Here is a 20796-nt window from a genome sequence, read left to right on the forward strand (position 1 = left end):
GAAGTTTGCTTGGCCTGGTGCCCAGGTGCTGGCCATTTAGATTTAGCAGCAAATTGTTTAACCCTGGGGACAAAGCCAGTGCAAACCAGCCAACGGCCATGACAAACCGCACGTGCTGCGGAGGGGTCGACGAGCCGCCCAACGGCTCTGGACACCTGCCTCGGTGTTTGAGTCCCACAACTGGCCGCTGAGGGCCTCTGTAGCCATCCCTTCCCGCTGTACAGGCATGATTACGTGGCAGGTCGCCTGCCCGTATAAACCGATGGTTTCCCCTAACGGTGCCACGGGAGTTGGTGTCTGTGGGAGGCCTGCTACCAGGTAGCATCGCACAGAAAAAACATGATTAACCTGGCTTCTTGCAGCCAGCTGACCACAGAAGAAAGGGTTTCCTGGCCAGAAACTCCCAGAGATGTCCCCCCGGCTTAAGCAGTGTCTCTTATAGGCAAACCAGAAATTCCCTCTGACCGGCTGGCACGTCTCCTGCACTGCCACAGCCTAGCCCAGATGGGAGGGGGCATCCTACAGTCATTTTTGTAATTAGTGAGGCACCTGCATTTGCTCGGATATTAAGGAGTGGGATGGAAAAGGGCCTGAAGCGAGAGTGTTTATTTCCAGGGCCCAGGAGTCCATGGCCAGGCACATATTCAGAGTCATAGTTTTTCGGTTGTTCTAGGCTTAGCGGGATACCGGGGCAGAGGAAAGGCCCTCTCAGGGCTGGTCCCAAGCCCATCCTGATGCCAAGCCACTTGGAAAGATTTTCCTCAGTTAAGTTAGGCATTGAAGTGGCTCTGATCTGAAATATGGATCTCCACTTGCTGTTTGCCTACTGGCCTGGGGATCTGCTTGTTGAGCCCCGGCATCAGCCCTGCCTTTTCGGAGTAGGAGGCGAGCCCAGCTCCCGGACCTTCTGCCTTGGCAGACGCGTGCTCCGGTCCGGGCGACTGCCAAAGCCGGGTATTGTTACAGGAGTGGAAGTGGCACTAAAGCAAGGGGGTTTATTTGGCTTGGCATTTCCCGGGCCAGCCGTGGGTGCCACACAACGCACTCACTGCTCTGAGGACCCAGCCTTCCTACCAGTGGGTTTCTAAATGCTTTTTAGACTAGAGAGACCCTTTACACCCCCTTTACGTGACACTGTAATGGCATGTTTTGGTAACTGGTCATTGTTCTGTCTGCCAGGACAAAAGGCTCTCTGCTCTGCCCTGCCATGCAGCTCCCTGTGCAATGCTTAGCATCACACAAGGGACGCTGATGTGACCTAAATGGGATTTTGCACGCTCTGGGGGAGGTACAACCCAACTCTGGCTCCGGACTCTGAAATGGGGGCCTCTAGGCAGGAGATTAATCCAGGGGCTTTTCAATTCATTTGGTAATAACACAGTCCGCCAGAGGCCATCTCTGCAGCATGGAGGGGACGAATGCAAGTGCTGGGGTCACGTGACGCATTGTAATGGCAATTCAGAGTCAGTCCGGAGGGCTGGGCTCACCTGTCAGTTTGCTTGTTCTCCGTACGTTACATGGCAGCTGTCGGCAAGAGGCGATTCTGGGCTGTTACAGCCAGCCAGGCAAGTGTTGCTGGTGGTTGCCATTTCCCTGGGAGATACAGGAGTTCCTGACCCTAGGGGAGCTCAGAAGGCCATTAGCAGCAGGATAGGCACTGGGTCATATGTCACCGCCTCCAGCTACAGCAGAGCATGGGCGGAGCACCTCAAAGGATTCCCAACAGCCTTCCTGGGTCAGGGCCCCAACCGCAGGGGGAGGAGCTGTGTGGACTGAGGAAAGGGGAAGCCACAGGCAGGGGGTTAGAAGTGGCCCAAGGAATGTGATTTCTAAGGGCTGCCGGTGTCTCCGAGCTGCGTGTCGCTGACAGTGCCCAGCGATGCGACCAGACTCTCCTGGGGAGAGTCAAAAGGCCCCTAAGGCAGGGGTGGGCTGGGTCTGGTGCCTCAGGGTTTGCCCCTGGCAGGCCACTGCCGCTGTACTGACCTGGGCCCCCACAGGCACTGGCGATTGCCACCTCCGTTGGTTGTGGATCGCCGTTCTCGGCCAATGGGAGCTGCGGAAAGAGGCGCAGACTGGGACCCCGCCTCCCACAGCTCCCAATGGCTGGCAATCGCCCACGCCTGTGGAGGGTAACCCTGGGAACAGCTGCTGTTTTCCTGCCCACAGAGGTGGTAGTGCCTGGCCAGGCTGCACGCTCCAAAGGATCTCAATGGTCCCTAGTTCTTTCTTAAATGATTGACTCTGCCCAAGCTCACAGGGAACCCTGCCCACAGCTCTGCTCAGCGAGCCAGCCGGGATCAGGCAACGCTCTGGTCAAAGGAGACGGGGCAGCCCGGCCACGTGAAAAGTGGGTCAGAATCTCTCAACACAGCACAGGCGCTCTTGGGGCAAAGGCAAAAGAGTGAAATCAAGGACGTGTGAAAGAAAACCCCCACAAGTCGTCAATAGGAAAAGTTTTTCCATTTAATACTAGACTCTCTCAGGATTGAGATGCAGGCTTTTTATGCAATTACATCCAATGTTAAAATTGGTAATACATAATTTACAAAGATTAACATCAAAACAATGATCTATTTAGATATGCTTTTGTAAAAAGGAAATATATTAGCAGCATTTATTTTCAGCAATCACACAGCCTACACCCATGCAGACTAAGAGTTCATAACTATTTGCAATAATGTAGTGCTTCCTGGTCTTAAAACAGCGATCCTGGTGACACACCGGTCTTCTCATTATTATAAAATAACCAAAAAATAAAAAAAGTCATTAATTTCTACACCAGTAAGAAAAACAATTCTTTGCACTTACCTAACATTTGATTGTCTAAAAAACATTTTGTTTAGTCTTTCAACAAAAGAAAGATAAAATGACAGAGCTAGTGTCTTGCTTCTGTACGCACTTTATTTTTTAAAAAGTTTTTAGTGTTTAACACCGTTTGAGACAATGACTTCTGTTATTAACTAAATGAGACAACCCAAAATTTGGACATGCGATATTCCTACTACACGCACGAGTATTTTATACTCAGGGTTCCTGGTACTGTACAGTGCTTCTCTACAGTAAGAAAATATTCCAAACTATTTTCTTATTCTTTTTTTAATAAAATATTTTTTTCCTCAAAGGGTTTTTTCCTTTCTTTTTTTTTCTTTTTAAATCAACACATAAAAGTTAATGGAATGAGTCATGTTCCACTAAGAGTAAAATAATAATTATAATAATAACAAGAATGTACATTAGGACAAGCTTGGTCCATTAAAAAGGAACATGTAACTACCGTATTGCTTTACATCCACGCAGCAGATATATACAACTTGGCACATTAAAAACTGGTTTCTCTTATAAGAACATCTAAAACAGGACTGTATATGCATATGTACGTCTGAAAGACAAAAAAGCAAAGCTATTTTAAAGGGGCAGTGTATGCCTACTGCCTCCTCCCTTTGCCACTACCAGGGCCTAGGCCTGAGCCCGATGACAGCTTCCCGACCCTGGTTACTGGGGAAGGGGACAAGTGGACTAGGTGATCCCCGTACAGCACTAGTTTATGGCAATCACAATTCATGCAGTGAAAAGTTAGCGCCTCGGCTGTAGCCTTTGGGAGCAATACTTTCCGAATCGCAGAGGGAGGGAGTGGTAAAATACACTGTCTCTTTAAGAGACGGACGTTTGAAGCTGTACAATTAGAACACAAGAATAGTGTTATTAGTTGATATATTCTACAGTTCACAACAAATACTCGCTCGGAATACTGCTTGACGGTTCATGTAGTGAAGGTTTCTTTTTTTTTTCCTTCTTTTAACAGATTTTAATTTGCACAACACATTGGACACACGAGAACCACAGCTTATCAAAAAAACCAACAGCAATGGTGTCGTCAGGAGTCGACTCGCTTTATAAAATGTCTCTGCAGAAAAAATGTGGAAAAGTGCACCCCCCATCGTGGGGCGCGGAACAACAAGTGCTTCCAAAACAACTCTCGCTTCGCTCTCAGCGGGCTGAGCGCTCTTCCTCTCCACCCCTCCAAGGAGCACCCGGGCACTGGCCGTTTCCCGGGGAACCTTTCAGACCTCCTGCTACAGCTCTTTCCTCTCTGAACTTGTGCAAATCTGAGGCTGCTCCTTTGGGACAGCCTTTATTTTAATCCACTGGGCCTTCCCCCCTCCCTACGGACTTCATACATTGGTACGCGCCACCGGCAGGGCCAAGCGTACAATCCTAGGACAACTGGTTTGTCAGGGGAATAGTCTCGTCAGAGTAAATCAGTCCTCGTCCTTCTATTTACCCCCCCTTGCCCTCAGAGTGGGGACATTAAGCAAAAATAAATTAAATCTGACCATCTTGGACAAACAACCACAGGGTTTCTCAGTACCTAACATCAATACAAGGCACGCCCAACCACACACACACTGTAAGAGCAGCGCAGGGCAGGGCAGGGCCGCCTGCCTGCCCCGCACTCTAAGTGCTCACTGCATTTGTGTCTCTCCGTCTCCCCTCCTCTCCTTGGGTGGTGCACAGGCAGGAGGGGGTGTCCCCGTCAGTCTGTAGCAGCCCTGCTCCTGGACTCCAGATCCCAGTTCATTTCCTGAAGCTGCTCTCCAGGAGGGTGAGAGTTCGCCTCCGCAGTTTTCTGCCCGAGCCTTCCTCCAGCAGATACGTGACGTCGATAGCTGCAAGAGACCGCAGGGCTCTCAGTGAGGAGCGGGGACAGCCCTACTCCTTAGAGCTGCTGCTCTAGGGCTCTTCCTGCCAACACGACAGAGAAGTGTGGCCGGGGGGGAGGGGCTGACAGACTTGCTGGGCCCCTGGGTGGGTGGGTGAGGGGGGCTCTGTGCTCCCACAAGGGATGCAAGGAGTGCACTGCACCATGGCTCCCCCGGCAGCCCTCACAGACACGCCACCCTGTGCTCCCCAGGCGAACGCCCTATCCCCTAAGCGACTCCAGAACCCACCCCACCTCCTTCCCTTCATGGCATCCCTTATCCCGCCCTCCCTTATCCCTTAAAGGGCTGGGGGCTCCGGCCGCTGCTGCAGTGGCAGCCCTGGGCACTGCCGAATCGCCAGGCCCTAGAGTAACTGCCCCCTCTGCACCCCCGCCAGCAGGCCTGAGTGCGGCTCCAGAGCTGAGCACAAAACTCCTCCGCGCTCAGTCTGGTGGAGCGGCAAGTCTCTCTCAGGCACAGGGCAAGTCTCAAGCACCGACCCAGAGCCCACTGAAGTCAATAAAGGCCGTAAGTCGCTTCAGTGGGCTTGGCTAAAGCCCTCAGTCTCTTACGCCTCCCCATCTCCCCGCCTGGGAAACAAAGCTGATAATTAAATGGCCCTCTCACCGGCGGGAGAGAATAACCCCTCCCGATAAAGCAGTGCGCAAAGTCTATCAATGCCTCTTTCATTATTAGGTGTCACTCAGCCATTCAGTGGGCACTGCAAGTACTGCAGAAGGCGACACTTGTGCAGAGCGCGCTGGCCACAAAGCACGGCCAGTAGCAGCACGTTGCTTTGCTTGCGCCTGGCCCCAGGGGCAACCCTCGAGAGGAAATCACGACGTCGGGAGGCACGGATGGGAGGGGTGCGCGCTCACCATTTTTCCCTGGGATTTTCTCTAAGAGGTTGAGCAGGATTCGATTCAGTCTCTCCCTCTGAATATGCCGCCTTTCCTCTGGAGAGCACAGCTGCCTCGTGACCGAGGTACTTTCCTCCACTTTCTTATCGTTCTCGCAGGCCTCACTCGAGACCGCCTCTCTCTCCGGCTCCTCTAGGCTGGGCATCTCATTGGAAGCTTGTTCTTGGCTTGCCAGCACATCCTCGACAAGAGGAAGAGGATCCTCTTCGTGGGTCAGGTCTTTGAGCGGGGGCTTTGAGCGGTCTGTCTTCCAGGATGATCTAGCAGGGAAAGAGGGGTTTAAAGATCATCGTTTTGGAGACATGTGACAAACAGGTCAGTTGTCAATGAGTCAGCTCCCCCAGCTGGGAAGAGCATATGCATTTTCTATGGTTTGAAGCCAGCCACACTGTAGAATCCACGAGGGGAAATCTGCAGCCAGACACAGTAATTATAAAGCATGAGAGGCTACGCCCATGGCATTAGCTCACCCTGCAAAGCTGCAAACGTTATTGCACGTTGCCTAACGTCTGCATAGTAAAGACACCCCAAAACAACATTTCTCCTCCCACAATGTACAATTATTTCTTCCCAAGCGCCCAGGCTCAGGATCCACTGCAAACTTTCTGGCCTGCACAAGTCCTGACTACAGTTTGGAAACTTCCCATGACACGTCTCAAGCAGCCTCCGTCCACTTGCAAGAGCGCCTAACGCCCCTCTCTTTCGGCAACTCTTTTCGGAGGATTGCCGCTGGCTCCCTGTTTATTACTCTCTCCTCTCGTTTCCCCCCCACTCACTGTATCTGTTTATTACTCTCTCCTCTCGTTTCCCCCCCACTCACTGTATCTGTTTATTACTCTCTCCTCTCGTTTCCCCCCCACTCACTGTATCTGTTTATTACTCTCTCCTCTCGTTTCCCCCCCACTCACTGTATCTGTTCGAATATTGAGCAAGTTGTTTTTAATGACTTGACTTTTTACAGCATCTCAAGGGCACTGACAGGGACTGGGGCGTTACCAGTATGAAAAAAAAAATCCCCCCAAATCCATCCCCTCTTTCACTAAACAACAATTCAGTAGGTAGGACTCACCTGCCTCCATTTCTCTTGTAGTTGTCTGGTACATAATGCGGCTACAACAATAATAAAGGTCACAGTTAGACAAAGGACTAAGATCTCAGCACTGGACACATGGAAAAGTCACAAATTAAATCCGATGTGGGAGGAAGAGCTGGTCTGCCGCGTGCATTGGCCTTCAGTGGCCGAGGAACAGGAACTGCGACCCCTTGCGATACATACAGGGTGCAGACAGAACTACCCACTAGTCATCTCTCTACACTGCAGCTCTCTAGGGCTCCTAGGAAAGTTTCAAAACCAGTGGGCTATTTGGCTATAAAACATTCCTATTTCGAGAGCCTGACTTTCCCCGTGTGGGGGTATGGACAGAACCTCTGGATCAAATCCAAGAACTTGCTACTCCAAGGAGGAGAAACGAGCTCAGTTCTTAATGCTCTTCCAAGTCAGCTGCTTGTGAGGTTGGGGACTGAACAGCCGACAGTGCTAGGGGAGGGGTGTGTACAGGAAGCAGTAGGTACTTCCAGGGAGGGGACATCAGTGCTCGAGCCAGGGAGATGCACAGCATGCCGGGGGCTGGGACCTCTCTCCCGGACAAGAGACGCGTCGTTTTCAGTGCCGCAGGCCAATGATATGCAATTGGATGGAGCCGAGAGAGAAACATTAAACTTTAGTCCTGGTCTGCTGAGAACTGCTGATTAGGGTTGCTGCTCAAAACAACGTTCAGCAGAACCCTGCACCTGGGACAGTAAGACACGGGATGCGCTTAAGCTGTAAGCGGCTTGGCACAGGGAGCAAATCTCTAAGTGAGCGAATGTAAGTAATGTTACTCTAACGCCCCCGGGTACCAAGCCAGCAGAGACAGGGTAACTCGCTCAGGGGATGGTTCCCTGTGACGGTCACTGACACAGGAAAACATCCTGCAACTGCTGAATTGTTGCTTGAGCTACCGTCCATGTTCTCTCCAGACAGGAACGTCCTGGTTGGAAGCAACACCGGGATTTCTGTTGGAAACCAGGGTGGTTCAGCCTGATATGTCCCATTTATTCTAAGAGCACTGGCTTGGTCTGTCTGCTCTCGTTTCTTTTCAGACTCTCTTCTGATCAATTTCCTGCCCTGCCAGAGTGTAGTATTTACATAACCCTTCTCCTAGGTTTACCAAGCTCCATGCAGAAGCAGGGAGGCAAGAGTTCTCCAAGGCTATGCCCTGTCTTATACGAAGACGCTGAAAGGTCATTAGAAAAGACACTTACTGAGAAATCTCTCTTGGGTGTGAGTTTCTTGGGGAAGTGGTCAAAGGCATACGGCTTGGTGCACACAGGGTAGCGATTCCGGTGGATTTTATAGAAGAGGTGGGCTGATTTATCAAGGCGGTAATCACAGATATACACGTCCTGCTCCTTCACACCTTTCGGCCTCCCTGCAGTTACAGGAAAAACCAAAACCCATAAAGCATTCCAGGGCAAGAACCAACAGCATACACTATGGGGTAGAGATGGAGTAAGAGCATTTACACTGAAGTCCCAAGCTACTCCTGTTCTACAGTTCAGATTCATAACGAACAGGGACATCTCTAATTCAATGTAAGAAAGAAACTTCCTTGTTCTAATCGCACTACACCCCAATCCACATGCACAATACATGAAAAACTAATGAGCAGAGAAGGAAAATGCAAGAAGATGGGGTGGAGGACAGTTGATGTGAAGGGGAAAGAGAAGGAAGGCAGCATTCTCTCTCGCATGTGTAGAAAGACAAATCCCAATGTGTTGCCCACCGGGTAAAGCCGGCTTACCTTTACAGTAAGTGTAGAGGTCCAGCACACAGCAAGTCCCCACCACAGCCTCTAAGGGAATAATCTCATACAGCGGCACCCGGAACAGCTCATTGTGATAAAACCGGCGGGAAGGCGAGTGGTGGGTTTCGTGTGGACGGAAATAATGATGACCAAATGCAAACCGCTCCTCTCTGTTAAAGGGTGTGAGAGACAGAGAGACTGTTTCCCTCGAGCTGTGGCTTTGACGTCACTTTATGCCCTTATCCTCACCTCTCTCTGTTATTTATACTGCCCTTTGAGCACTGGTTGGAATGACAGAAAGTCCCACCAATGAGCCTTGTGTTTTCTTGTTTACCCCTTCAGCAAATACCAATAATAATTCTAGTCTGATCTCTAGACCTTTTATCATAAAAACGACCTTTTCTTTACTCTATGTACAAGTTAGTCTGTTTTTGGCGGATACCCAAAATGTCTTGAGCGCCGAGGGTGCCCTGAACATACTTCTCATTTTTCCAAAGTTTTTCAATGCGGAAGATATCCAGTTTCTCCCTGTTAATGTGGGACAGCAGCCGGTAGGACTGCCGGACAGGGTGCCCATCTGGAGTTCTTCGGCTGTCTCTCATCAGATACACGCAGTCACCTGGCAATAGGCACAAGATACACATCCTGTAAAGAACGTCTCATGTGACACAGTGGCTCAAAACCAGAGAAGCGGCTGGTTTAGTGAAAACAATAACATGACACGGCTGCCCCATATTTAACACTGAAAGAGTAAAATACAACTAATGCAGGGCCTGTGAACACAGGTCAGACTGCCTTAGCCCCTTTATGATACGTTCTGCTAGCTGAGAATGAAACATAACTTGAACTGATGCATGTCCCCAGCCAAAAGTGGCGAGAGACAGATTCACTGATTCCAAGGCCAGAAAGGACCACTGTGATCATGAAGTTTGACCTCTTGTAGCACACAAGCATAGAGCTTTCCCAAAGTGCTTCTTAGAGCAGATCTTTTAGAAAAACATCCACTTGATTTCAACATTATGAGTGAAAGAAAATCCACCATGACCGGTGGTAAACTGTTCAACGGTTTACAACCCTCCCTGTCAAAGAATTACTCCGCACACCCAGTCTGAGTTTGTCTAGCTTCAACTTCCTGCCACGGGAGCATGTTCTACCGTTTTCTGTGAGATTGAGGAGTGGAGGGTAAAAAGATTTGTTTCCCATGTAGATACTTACAGTCTGTATTCAGGTCACCCTTTAATTGTCTTTTTGTTAAGCTAAACAGATTGAACTCCTTGAATTGATCGCTTTAAAGCACACTTTCTAATCCTTTCATCACTCATTTGGCTCGTCTCTGACCCCTCTCCAATTTAGTAACATCCTTCTCGAATTGTGGGCACCAGGAGCGGACACAGCATTCCAGCACTGGTCTCACCAATGTCAAAGACAGAGGTAGCATAACCTCTCTAGTTTTACTGGAGATTCCCCTGTTTATTCCTCCAAGGATCACATTAGCCCTTTGGGTCACAGCATTGTCCTGGGAACTCCGGTTCAGCTGATTTTCCATCATGACCCCCAAATCTTTTTCAGTCCTGCATCCATCCATCATGACTCCCAAATACTTCTACCCTGTAAGTATGGCCAACATGCTTTGTTCCTAGACGTATACACTTACAGGTAGCTGTGGTAAAACACACACTTTATCTTGCATCCAGTTCACCAAGAGATACATGATGCTGAGAATCAGCAACCTGTCCTCTTTATTATCTACCATTCCCACAATTTTTGTGTCGTCTACAAACTTGATAGTGATGATTTTATGCTTTCTATCAAGTCAATGATAAAAGCCTAGGGCCCAGAAGCAATCCCTGCAGGATCCTGCTGGAAACATACCCGCCCAATGATGGCTCCCTGTTTAAAATTACATTTTGAATTGGCTGGTTAGTAAGTTTTTAATCCACTCAGTGTGTAGCATGTTAACTTTATACTCTAGCTTTTTAATCAAAATGTTATATTGTACCGACTCAAACGTCTTACAGAAGCCTCAGTATATTATGTTAACACAATTATCTTCATCAGCTAAATGTGTAAGCTCATCAAAAGGAGATCCAAGTTAGTTTGACAGAATCTATTTTCCATATAGTCATGTTGCGTTATATTAATTACATTATCCTCTTCCAATTCTTTTTTAATTGAGTCCTATATTAGCCGCTCCATTGTCTTGCCAGGAACTGATGTCAGGCTGACAAGCGTATAATTACCTGGGTCATTTGGTTTACCCTTTTAAAGACTGATGCATTCGTTTCCAGCTAGTCTTCGGGAACTTTCCCAGTGCTTCATGGCTTATTGAAAAATCACTAACTCCTCAGCCAGCTCTGTTAAAATACTTGGATGCAAATTATCTGGACCTGCTAATTTAAAAACATCTAACTTCAGGAGCTTCTGTTTGCACTACTATCGCTGGGTGAGGTTAATGTGCTATGGTCATTGCATGATGAAACTCTATCATGTTTTTTCCTAAATACAGAACAGAACTATTTATTGAACACGTCTGCCTTTTCTTCATTATTAATGATAATTCCACCATTTCTGTCTAGTAATGGATCAATACCATTGTCAACATTCTTTTTGTTCCTACTATATTAAAAAAAAAAAACACCTTCCTTCTTATCAACCTTAACTCTGATGGCCATAGATTTCTCCCTTTCTCCCCTGATCAATTTGCTATAATTCTGCATTTCTAATTTTCATTACGGTCAGCTTCCCCTTTCTTCATACTTACACACAACCACCTTCACCCCTTCTAAACCAGGTTGTTTTTAAACCAGTACAGCCGTCATCTTCAATCGTGGCTTATTGGGCAGATGGTAAGACGCTCTTAAATGATTCCCAATTATCAATCACGTTTTTTGATTAAAATTTTCCTCCGAGCTGATTGAGCTCATAATTGATTTTAGCTTTGTGAAATTCACCTGATTAAACCAAATACTTATCTTGTGGTGCTTTATACTGCTTGCACATTATGAAAGCAACATAGTCATGATCATGTGTACCTAAGCTACTATACATTTTTTGCTCCGTTATCAGTTCTTTTGTTAGGACCAGGCCTAATAAAGAATTCCTCCCTGTTGTGGTTCCCAATCTTTTTTTTTTATACTGCAGACCAGCAACCCATTCACAAACTTTTGGAGGACTGGTAACATTTTATTTGAATATTTGCATATTCATTATGCATATAAAATGTTACTAGTTGGCCAAAAGCTGCAGCCCCCAGAGTCGCCACGAATAGTGGGCTTCAGCCCTGGCAGTTGCCATGTGCCGGGTGGCTGCCGCAGCTAAAGCCAGCTGTTCGCAGTGGCTCTGGGGGCCGGGCCTGGGGTACACCTCAGCCCCCTGAACCTCCCAATGCCAACCCTAACCCCTAGAGTCCCCCACCCCTCCACTATCCCCCAGCACCAGCCTCTGACCCCGGAGTCCTCTGCACTCAGCCCCTCCTAGTGCCAGCCTCTTGCCCTCAGAGCCCCCCAGTGCTAGCCCCCATACCAAAAACCTCAGTGCCATCCCCTCACCCCTTAGACACCCCACCACCAGAACCCTCAGTGCCAGCTTCCTGTTTCCAGAGCCCCACTGCACCCAACCCCCCAGAATCCCTCTCAGCCCCCAATATTAGCCCCAGCCCCAGAGCCCCCCAGTGCCAGCCCACACAGAATGGGAAGCGACTGTCTAGGAAGAAGTCCTTGTAGAAAGGGCTCTAGGTGTCATAGTGGACGACAAGCTAAATATGAGCCAATAGTGTGACACTGTTGCAAAAAAAGCAAACATGATTCTGGGCTGCATTAATAGGAGTCTTATGAGGAAGACACGAGAAGTCATTCTTCCGCTCTACTCTGCGCCAGTTAGGCCTCAATTGGAGGATTGTATCCAGTTCTGGGCACCATGTTTCAAGAAAGATGTGGAGAAATTGAAGAAGATCCAGAGAAGAGCAACAAAAATGATTACAAATCTAGAGAACATGAGCTGTGAGGGAAGACTGAAAGAATTGGGCTTGTTTAGTTTGGAAAAGAGAAGGCTGACAGGAGATATGATAGTTGCTTTCAGGTATTTAAAAGAGTGTTTCAAGGAGAAGGAGAAAAAATATTCTCCTTGGCCTCTGGTGATAGGACAAGAAGCAACGGGCTTCAACTGCAGCAAAGGAGGTTTAGGTTGGACATTAGGAAACAATTCCTACCTGTCAGGTTGATTAAACACTGGAATAAATTGCCCAGTGAGGTTGTGGAATCTCCATCTCTGGAGATACTGAAGAGTAGAGGTTGGAAAGACACCTGTCAGGGATGGTCTAGAACAACGTGTTTTTTTTTTTTTTTTTTTTTTTAAAGTACCCCCTTTTAAAAAAATTATAAGTACTCCTAGTACCTACAGTTTTCAGACGCGCAATTTTTTTCTACCATTGCAACACATTTGTTTAAACAACTTAACTGTAGCCGGATGGGTGATGAAATTTTTGGGTGTAAAAAGTACAAAACTAATAAAGCGCTGTAAAACAAACAAAAATGTCAGTTTTCTCCAAATTTCAGTTGTGTTGATGTATCCCCCAGCTCTCTCTCGAGTACCCCTAAGGGTACTCGTACCACTGGTTGAGAAACACTGGTCTAGATGGTGCTTGGTCCTGCCATGAGGGCAGGGGACTGGACTCGATGACCTCTCAAGGTCCCTTCCGGTTCTAGGATTCTACGCAGCTCCGGGGAAATGAATTAAAGAGGGCCAAGCAAAGGAAGGCTTCTGGAGAGTTGTGACTCTGCTCGGCATAACCCTGGGGCAGTTCCACAAGTCTCTGCTCGCTCCTCACCAGTGACAGGAAGAACCGGCAGGGGAGTGACTGTAGCCCAGAACGCACAGCAAGCAAGAATGTCAGGGAAATGAAAAGTGCCATTCAATATGCCACAGGGGTTAACATGCAACACTCAGCAAGATATTTCCATCTGCATTTGAATCCATTCACAATGAATGAAAAACTGTGACAGCTCCAAGACAAGCAGCCCTTCAGCCCAAGACAGTGGTTCTATGTGGGTTTGCCAAGCTGAACTCTTTTACATGCAGACAGAACAGGATGTCTGTTTGGAAGCCCACCCTCCATTTCTATTCTCACAGACCGATACTCGTTTGGGAAGGGGGAAAGAATAGTTTCTTCAACTAACTTCCCCCACTTCAGTTCCGAGCAGGTTCGGTCTGTGCCTTGGTTACTTCCAACACCTCACACAAGAGATGCCAAGCAACGGCTGTGTGACGCCGACAGACATGGTCATCTGTGAGCAGAATCAAACCTGGGACCTCTGGAGCCTAGAGTGCAAACCTCTACTGCTGGAGCTAAAAGGTGGCTGGCTGGTAGCCCAGGCTGTAGAGCGGACTCCTTGTTCTCTCTGTGAGGGGTCTTGGTGCCACCAGGGGTCACTGTACAGCACACCCAGCAGATGTGTGGGCTACAGCTGCAGTCTGAGAAGTTCCATGAAGACTTGAAAGGTCTCATGACTCCTGGGCCTTGGGACTTTTCAGTCCATTTTTAAATGAAGAAAAAAGGTTAAACAGATCATTTGTCAAATGCGTATGGATTCAAAAGGGGCTGCGAGACTCCTCCCCCAAATCTGCCCCCGGGATTCACATCGCTGCCCATCAGCAAAGGAACTGAGAGATTCTGCACGATGTCAAGAAATGCCAGACACACAAATGAGCTCTCGCCCTGCTGCTGCCACTGCCCTTCCTTTAACCCTCTGGCACACTGAGTTAAGGCTGCTCTTCAGGGACCCCCCCCTTTTCCTATTACAAGGCTGGAGAGGCAAACTCATCCCACTGAGGCTGCTGGCCAGCCAGCGAGCACTGGGAAGCAAACAGAATGTTTAAAATCTGTGACATATTTGCATGAATGAAGTTTCAGGTTTTAAAAAACAAAGAAGCAACTTCAGGTCCCTCTGCCGTCCACAGCTCCAGCATCTACCTCGCCTCTCACAGCACCGAGGCAGACGCATGGCCAGATCGGTGAAGGCTCAAATGCATTACCTCAGACTTCTGGACACAGGGAAAGAGAGCCAGTGTGCAAAGCCAGAGCTTAGTCAGAAATTAGTCGATAAGGGCACCTCCACCTTTGAAGTGCAGCAACAGCCCCACGCCTGTTCAAAGGCAAAAGCGCTTCGGGGAGCACGGGGCTAGTGGGGGACTCAAGCAGTCCTCCCACTGGCCCTGTGCTCCCTGCAGCATTTCAAAGAGGCAGCACAACATGGAGCCCAGGGTCAGCGGGGGAGAAGGCTCCATGTGGCACTGCCGCTTTGAAGCACCCCCTCCTCTTTTTCCACCCCTTGCTGCCTCTTTCTGATAGAGGCAGCAAGGGAGAGAGGGGGGAATCAGAGAATACTAGGACTGGAAGGGACCTTGAGAGGTCTTCGAGTCCAGTCCCCTGCCCTCATGGCAGGACCCAGTACTGTCTAGACCATCCCCGATAGACATTTATCTAACCCACTCTTAAATATCTCCAGAGATGGAGATTCCACAACCTCCCTAGGCAATTTATTCCAGTGTTTAACCACTCTGACAGTTAGGAACTTTTTCTTAATGTCCAACCTAAACCTCCCTTGCTGCAGTTTAAGCCCATTGATTCTTGTTCTATCTACAGAGGCCAGGAAGAACAAATTTTCTCCCTCCTCTTTGTGACACCCTTTTAGATACCTGAAAACCGCTATCACGTCCCCCCTCAATCTTCTCTTTTCCAAACTAAACAAGCCCAATTCTTTCAGTCTTCCTTCATAGGTCATGTTCTCCAGATCTTTAATTATTCTTGTTCTTCTCTGGACCTTCTCCAATTTCTCCACATCTTTCTTGATATGTGGCGCCCAGAACTGGACACAATACGCCAACTGAGGCCTAATCAGTGCAGAGTAGAGCGGAAAATGACTTCTCATGTCTTGCTTACACACACACCTGTTAATGCATCCTAGAATTATGTTGGCTTTTTTTTGCAACAGTGTCACACTGTTGACTCATATTCAGCTTGTGGTCCACTATAACCCCTAGATCCCTTTCTGCCGTACTCCTTCCTAGACAGTCGCTTCCCATTCTGTATGTGTGAAACTGATTGTTCCTTCCTAAGTGGAGCACTTTGCATTTGTCCTTATTAAACTTCATCCTGTTTACCTCAGACCTTTTCTCCAATTGTCCAAGCAACCAGTCGACTTACGTGTCGACTATCCAATAAGCATTTGCTCATCGGATAGTCGACTAGTTGTTCACATCCCTACTCTGTGTATCTTGACAAAAACTATTTGAAACAGAAACTAGAAGAGAAGGAACAAACCTAGAACCAAATATCCCCCAATCAACAACCTAATGACAGAAACCAAAACAAAGAGGAAAACAAATCTTTTTGGTGTGGCCAAGGTGGCTGCTGCAGAGGGATTCTAAGGAAGGTGGAGGACCTGACCATGGTGGGACAGAGAAGGCACTGCGCTCCGGGTCTCCTCAGTTACTCTCCCCTTTCCTGAAAAATCTCCCATCCCCACACTCTCTAATAAACATACCAACGGGTTTAACTCATTCTTGCTCAGTTCTCTTCCTATTGAATGTACCCCTGTCTAACCTTGTCTGTGTCTGGGGGATGAAATTAAGAAAAGAAAGATTCAGGTTCGATCTCAGGAAAGGTCTCCCGACACAGATCTCTGAGAACTGACTGCTACAGGGAATGGGACTTAGAAACAATGACTAGACGGATACACTGTGAGGGGTGGAGGATAACCTAACAGGTCTTTCCCATGTCCAGCTTGTATGGTCCTATGCTCTATTCAGCTTGGTCCCAACGTGTGGCTGAAGCTCACGATTCCTTCTTTGGTTTGCTTTCCTCTTTACTCCCAGCCGCTCTGTCAGCCTTCTCTTTGGCCAATAGGAAGCACCTGCCTTTGCTAAAGAAGCATACTGCCTACCCATCGATCAGTCTGTATCATCTCAGCCGCCTCCCACGTGTCACCTCCAGAACAGCCAAGAGCACAATTCCATTCTCCTATGAGAGGTGCCCGTGTCTGAATCCAGGTCAAACTGGCAATTGCAGCAGTCACCCGAGTGTGCACACACCTTGGCGTAGCAGCAGGTCATCCCGTAGCAGACAGATGAAATACACGCAGCCAGGCTGGGCATAGTGGGGACGAGGAATCATGGGGACCTCCTGGCAAAAGAAAGAAATGAACCGGTGAGTTGGGCTGACCCGTTACAATCTGTGCAGCACTGGGGCAGATGCCAACTGCATTTGCTGCCCTTCTGGAAATGCTCAGTAGGGCTGGACACAGCACAGGAATTTATATGCAACAGAGCTAACGAGGACTCAAGGAGTCAAGAGGACTCAAAGAAAGCTGGAGTGGCCCAGGGGCATCTTTCCTGAATGTCTGAGCTGTCAGAACCTCTGGGCTTCCCAATTCTATCCTGTCCTAACCAGACTTGTCTGCCTTAGAAAAAGGGGAAGCTTTTCTGCGTAGTGTCTCTTTTCTTGGGGTAGGAGATGTAGGATTCTGGCTACAGGGCATCGCTGCGATAAAGTCGCCCCGGTATACATCCATTCCACACTAGTCATTGACGCTTGTAGGCACGTATGTGTTGTAAGTCCTCCCATTCTCTGCTCTTAAGTCATGCAAAAAAACCCACAACCAACCAACCAAAACAAGCCAACCCCGAAACAATCTGCACAAATGGAAGTCAGCTGTGGGGAAAAAAATGCCCCCTGCTTTAAGTTGTTTCGCTTTAAGTCCAAGTGTTTTGGAACGTATCTTGGACTTACAGCGAGGACAGCCTGTACTAACCCTACGGCCAACCTGGTTATTGTTGAAGCGGATAAAACCTGGCATGGGATGCCTCAGGAGCTTGCTTTCTGCCTTTGCTAGCTCGAGAGAGAGAGCGAGCTGTGAACTGATGCCACACTATGTGCAGGCAGCAGGAGTTCATTCTTTATTCACTCCATAGAGTAGTTACCCTCTGCATAAGTGGCACATACAATAACATAAGTGCAAGATGTATTACAGAAACAAAAGACAGGACAGTTTGTAATTGCTACAGCAGAGCAAGAGTGACTGAAAATACTTTACCCTGTCCACGGATCGTGGGTCACATTGTTCACACAAGTAGTGTTCAACATCGGCGTTTACACCCAGGCAATCACAATGCTGCCAGACCTACAAAGAAACCCTGGTTAGGAAGACCTAGGTTAACAACAGTAAACAATACATCTCCTTACGAAAGAGACTGAAAGAGAAAAAGAACAAGCAACCTAAAGGAAATGCAGGGTTTCCAATGCAATGTTTCACATATTGCCAGATGAAAGACGACAAGATCTGGATGCAGTTGGCTTTTATTCATCATTGCTGGAGTTTTTTCTTCTCTACAGAAAGGCATTGCTGGTTGTTAGCATCAAGGGAGTTAGCACCTATCCCTAGTCGTGTTATTTGCGTTTCCTGTGTGGAAACAACGGTTCTAATTTCTCTGTGGAGAAGAAGGGGAGATCTAGCTGCATGGAAGCTCTGGGCAGAGGAACTATTCACCACAGGGAAGTTGGGCACCTCCTAACCCTTGTTTCCCCTCACCATGCACTTGTCACACTGGATCATAAGTCCTTCGTCTTTGTAAAGGCCACAGATGCAGCGGATTACATCCTCGTCTTTCTCATGTCCATTCTCCTTCTCGCAGATGGACGTCTCACTGCTGTCAGCTTCGCTGGCTGTCTCCCCCACAATCTCATCGATCTGAGCAGAAGCCTCATGGCGTGCATTGTAATATGCCTTCCGGAGCCGGCATACGTCACGCCCAGTCGGAGACTTCCGGCCATAGTATTTCTGAATACAAACAAAAGCAGCAACTCACTCTTCTAAACACTCCCTACCTTGGGCACATTCAGCCACACTGCCCCCCTCTGTGTGCATCCTTTGCTGGCCGCATGGACCTCTGGGGTAGGTGTATTCACTCTGCCCACTGCCATATGTTTATGGGTCAGATGTCCCTGTCCTGCCAGCTCTTTTCGTTGGGGCCTGCCCCACGTCTTAGTGGCAGGTGCATGTGCCCTGAAGCACAATTTAATTCCTGGAAACCTGCTCACGATTCACAAGCCTTTACTTTGTTGGTACCAATGCAGCAGGCTGACCAGTGACACTCATTTGGCTTCTCGGAAGAGAATTCTCTGAATCTCTCTCTGCAAGAGCCTGTTGCCAGGACCATGAATTCAGGCCACCCCTATGCTGCCTGTGCCTTGGCAGCCTCACCTCAGCATTCCGGAAGACCTTCAGCATGTCCCCATCAAAAGCTTCCACAGTTTTATAATACCCAGTCAAGATCTGCTTCTCGATGGTGGCCAGGTCCAAGGGGTCAGCGATCTTCTCATAGTAATCTGCATTTCTGAAACAGGAAGGGATCTTTAGGGGCACTTTCACCAACACCGTAAAGATGCACAAGCCTGTTGTGACGTAGTGGGTGTGCTGTCTACTTTGTAACCTTGTGTTTCTGCCTGTCTGTATTGTGTTGTGTGTGATTCCCAATGACTCACTTCAAGCGTGTATTGGCCGTAGACACCTGAGGGCCAACCTGAGAAGATGACAACTCTGTTCTCAGAGAAAGAAACAAAGGGATATAGGTAGGTCTGCCTGGGGGCCGAGGGAGCACGTGCTGGGAGTGTGAGTTAGTCTCAGCTGGGTAGGATGAGGAAAGGAGACTGGGTACCAGGAAAGGGGTTTCAGGGCCCGTGAGCCCTTCCCCCCGACAGGAATAAGGCATCTGTTCTCTGTGTCTGTGCTAACATCGCTCCCTGCTACGCTGTGTCCTTGAGAGCCAATAAAACCTTCTACTCTACGGGCTGGCCAAGAGTCACATTGGGCTGTGGATGGGGGTGCAGGGTCAGGGGCTCCCCGACACCCCATCACACCTGTTCTAATACAATTACAGGCTGGTCTGAGACGCAAGGACTTACTTTTTCTTTGGAGGGAGGTTCAGCAGCGGAGCTGCGAGAGCCTGCCTGGAAGAGTCTGTAAAGGAAGCACAGAGTTGAACAGTGCTGGGTCGCGTCAGAGTGAACAAAGAGGTGTCATCAGGGAACTCAGAAGCCCCCTTTTCACCCTCAGACACAGGGAACAGGAATTGTTGGGTATCGTGAGGAACCCACGTGCAGCTCTTCACACGTACAGCACTGGAGATCAGTTCACAATGCAGCAAATTCTTGTACACTCAATCACAGAAGTGAACCTAAGCAAAATAACTTTTGTAGGGCAGTTTGTTTTGTGGCGGCAGGAAAAGAGACTGTGGGAACTGGAGAGTGGAAGTGGGATAAGAGGCAATGGGGAGGGGTTGTTTGAAGAGCTGAAGGCTTTAATATTTATGCTCCGAAGACCCTCATGCCCATGTTCTGAGGGGTGAGAGGGTCTCAGTGAAGGCTGGTAGCACAATTCCTGTGTCACCTTTGTAGGAGATGATACTGTCACAGATCTCCTTGAAGATTTGGGCCAGGCGTGCAGTACGAGCCACTTCAATGTTCTCTTCAGCTGCAGCCAAGCGCCGTGTTCGCACGGAGCGCGAGGTCTGGAGGGCTGAGAACTGGGTCATGAAGACATCTGAAAGAGGGGATGAAGAACAACCTTTATCTATAGAAGTTCTACCTCAAAAGGAACGAACATCCTCTTCTCAAAGTGAATACTGAAGGTGACACCGGATGGTGGCGCCTCTCCTGCACCAAGCTCAGAAGCATATTCCTTGTTAGCACAGACACTGGTTTGGGATACAATAAAAAGTAAAGGGTCAGATTCACTGGTATGCTCTGGTTGCTTTGGGCTGCGTTAGCCAGGTAAGCTGGATTTATGGCCACACCGTGTTGCTAAAAGCGCAATAAAGGAATCAGTCACTAGGAATGTGAACTAAAGCATGTGGGCCCCAATTTGTCACTTTGCTCCAGAGGGGAGCCAAATGCTGGAATGGAGTTGCATGGGGGCAACCGAGGATACTTCTGAACGGAGCAGGATTTGGGACTTTCCTTAGGCAGCCACATGCCCCACCTCCATACTGCTGACACGCCAGAAAACGTCGTTTCCCAAAAGCCGAAGCTCAGAGACGCTCACTGTTATGAGGATAACAGGAACTCTCAAAGGCAGTGTGGATTGCTTGCAGCTCTTCTCTCAGGCAGGACCAATCCTGCCCTGCATTATTTATGCTCTTGTGCCAATCCCCCAAAATGGCCACATCAGGTTTCTCCTTCTCTGAAAACAATCGACTGGGGGAGAAGGGACAGGAACTCCAATGAATAACAGTATTTCCAGGGGGAGCTGTAAGCTCTTGGGATCCACTGAGGAA

At 48.6% G+C, this 20796-nt stretch overlaps 1 protein-coding gene across 2 annotated transcripts in view; it reads right to left on the bottom strand.

The window, feature by feature from the left end:
• Positions 1-2448: 2448 nt before the first annotated feature.
• Positions 2449-20796, bottom strand: part of ASH1L (ASH1 like histone lysine methyltransferase) — a 158773-nt gene continuing 140425 nt past the window's right edge. For both annotated transcript variants that reach the window (XM_075907956.2, XM_075907958.2), the window contains 12 exons: positions 19911-20063; positions 19427-19481; positions 18726-18858; positions 18054-18302; positions 17559-17645; positions 16558-16648; positions 8950-9088; positions 8467-8639; positions 7928-8094; positions 6693-6733; positions 5582-5883; positions 2449-4670 (listed from right to left, as the gene is read on the bottom strand). In XM_075907956.2, the coding sequence (XP_075764071.2) occupies positions 4579-4670; positions 5582-5883; positions 6693-6733; positions 7928-8094; positions 8467-8639; positions 8950-9088; positions 16558-16648; positions 17559-17645; positions 18054-18302; positions 18726-18858; positions 19427-19481; positions 19911-20063 (1682 nt within the window). In that variant the 3' untranslated portion in view covers positions 2449-4578. The remainder of the gene's footprint in view (positions 4671-5581; positions 5884-6692; positions 6734-7927; positions 8095-8466; positions 8640-8949; positions 9089-16557; positions 16649-17558; positions 17646-18053; positions 18303-18725; positions 18859-19426; positions 19482-19910; positions 20064-20796) is intronic.

The sequence above is a fragment of the Pelodiscus sinensis genome, chromosome 22, assembly GCF_052426305.1.
Source record: "Pelodiscus sinensis isolate ZL-2025 chromosome 22, ASM5242630v1, whole genome shotgun sequence".
Taxonomy (NCBI): Eukaryota; Metazoa; Chordata; order Testudines; family Trionychidae; genus Pelodiscus; species Pelodiscus sinensis.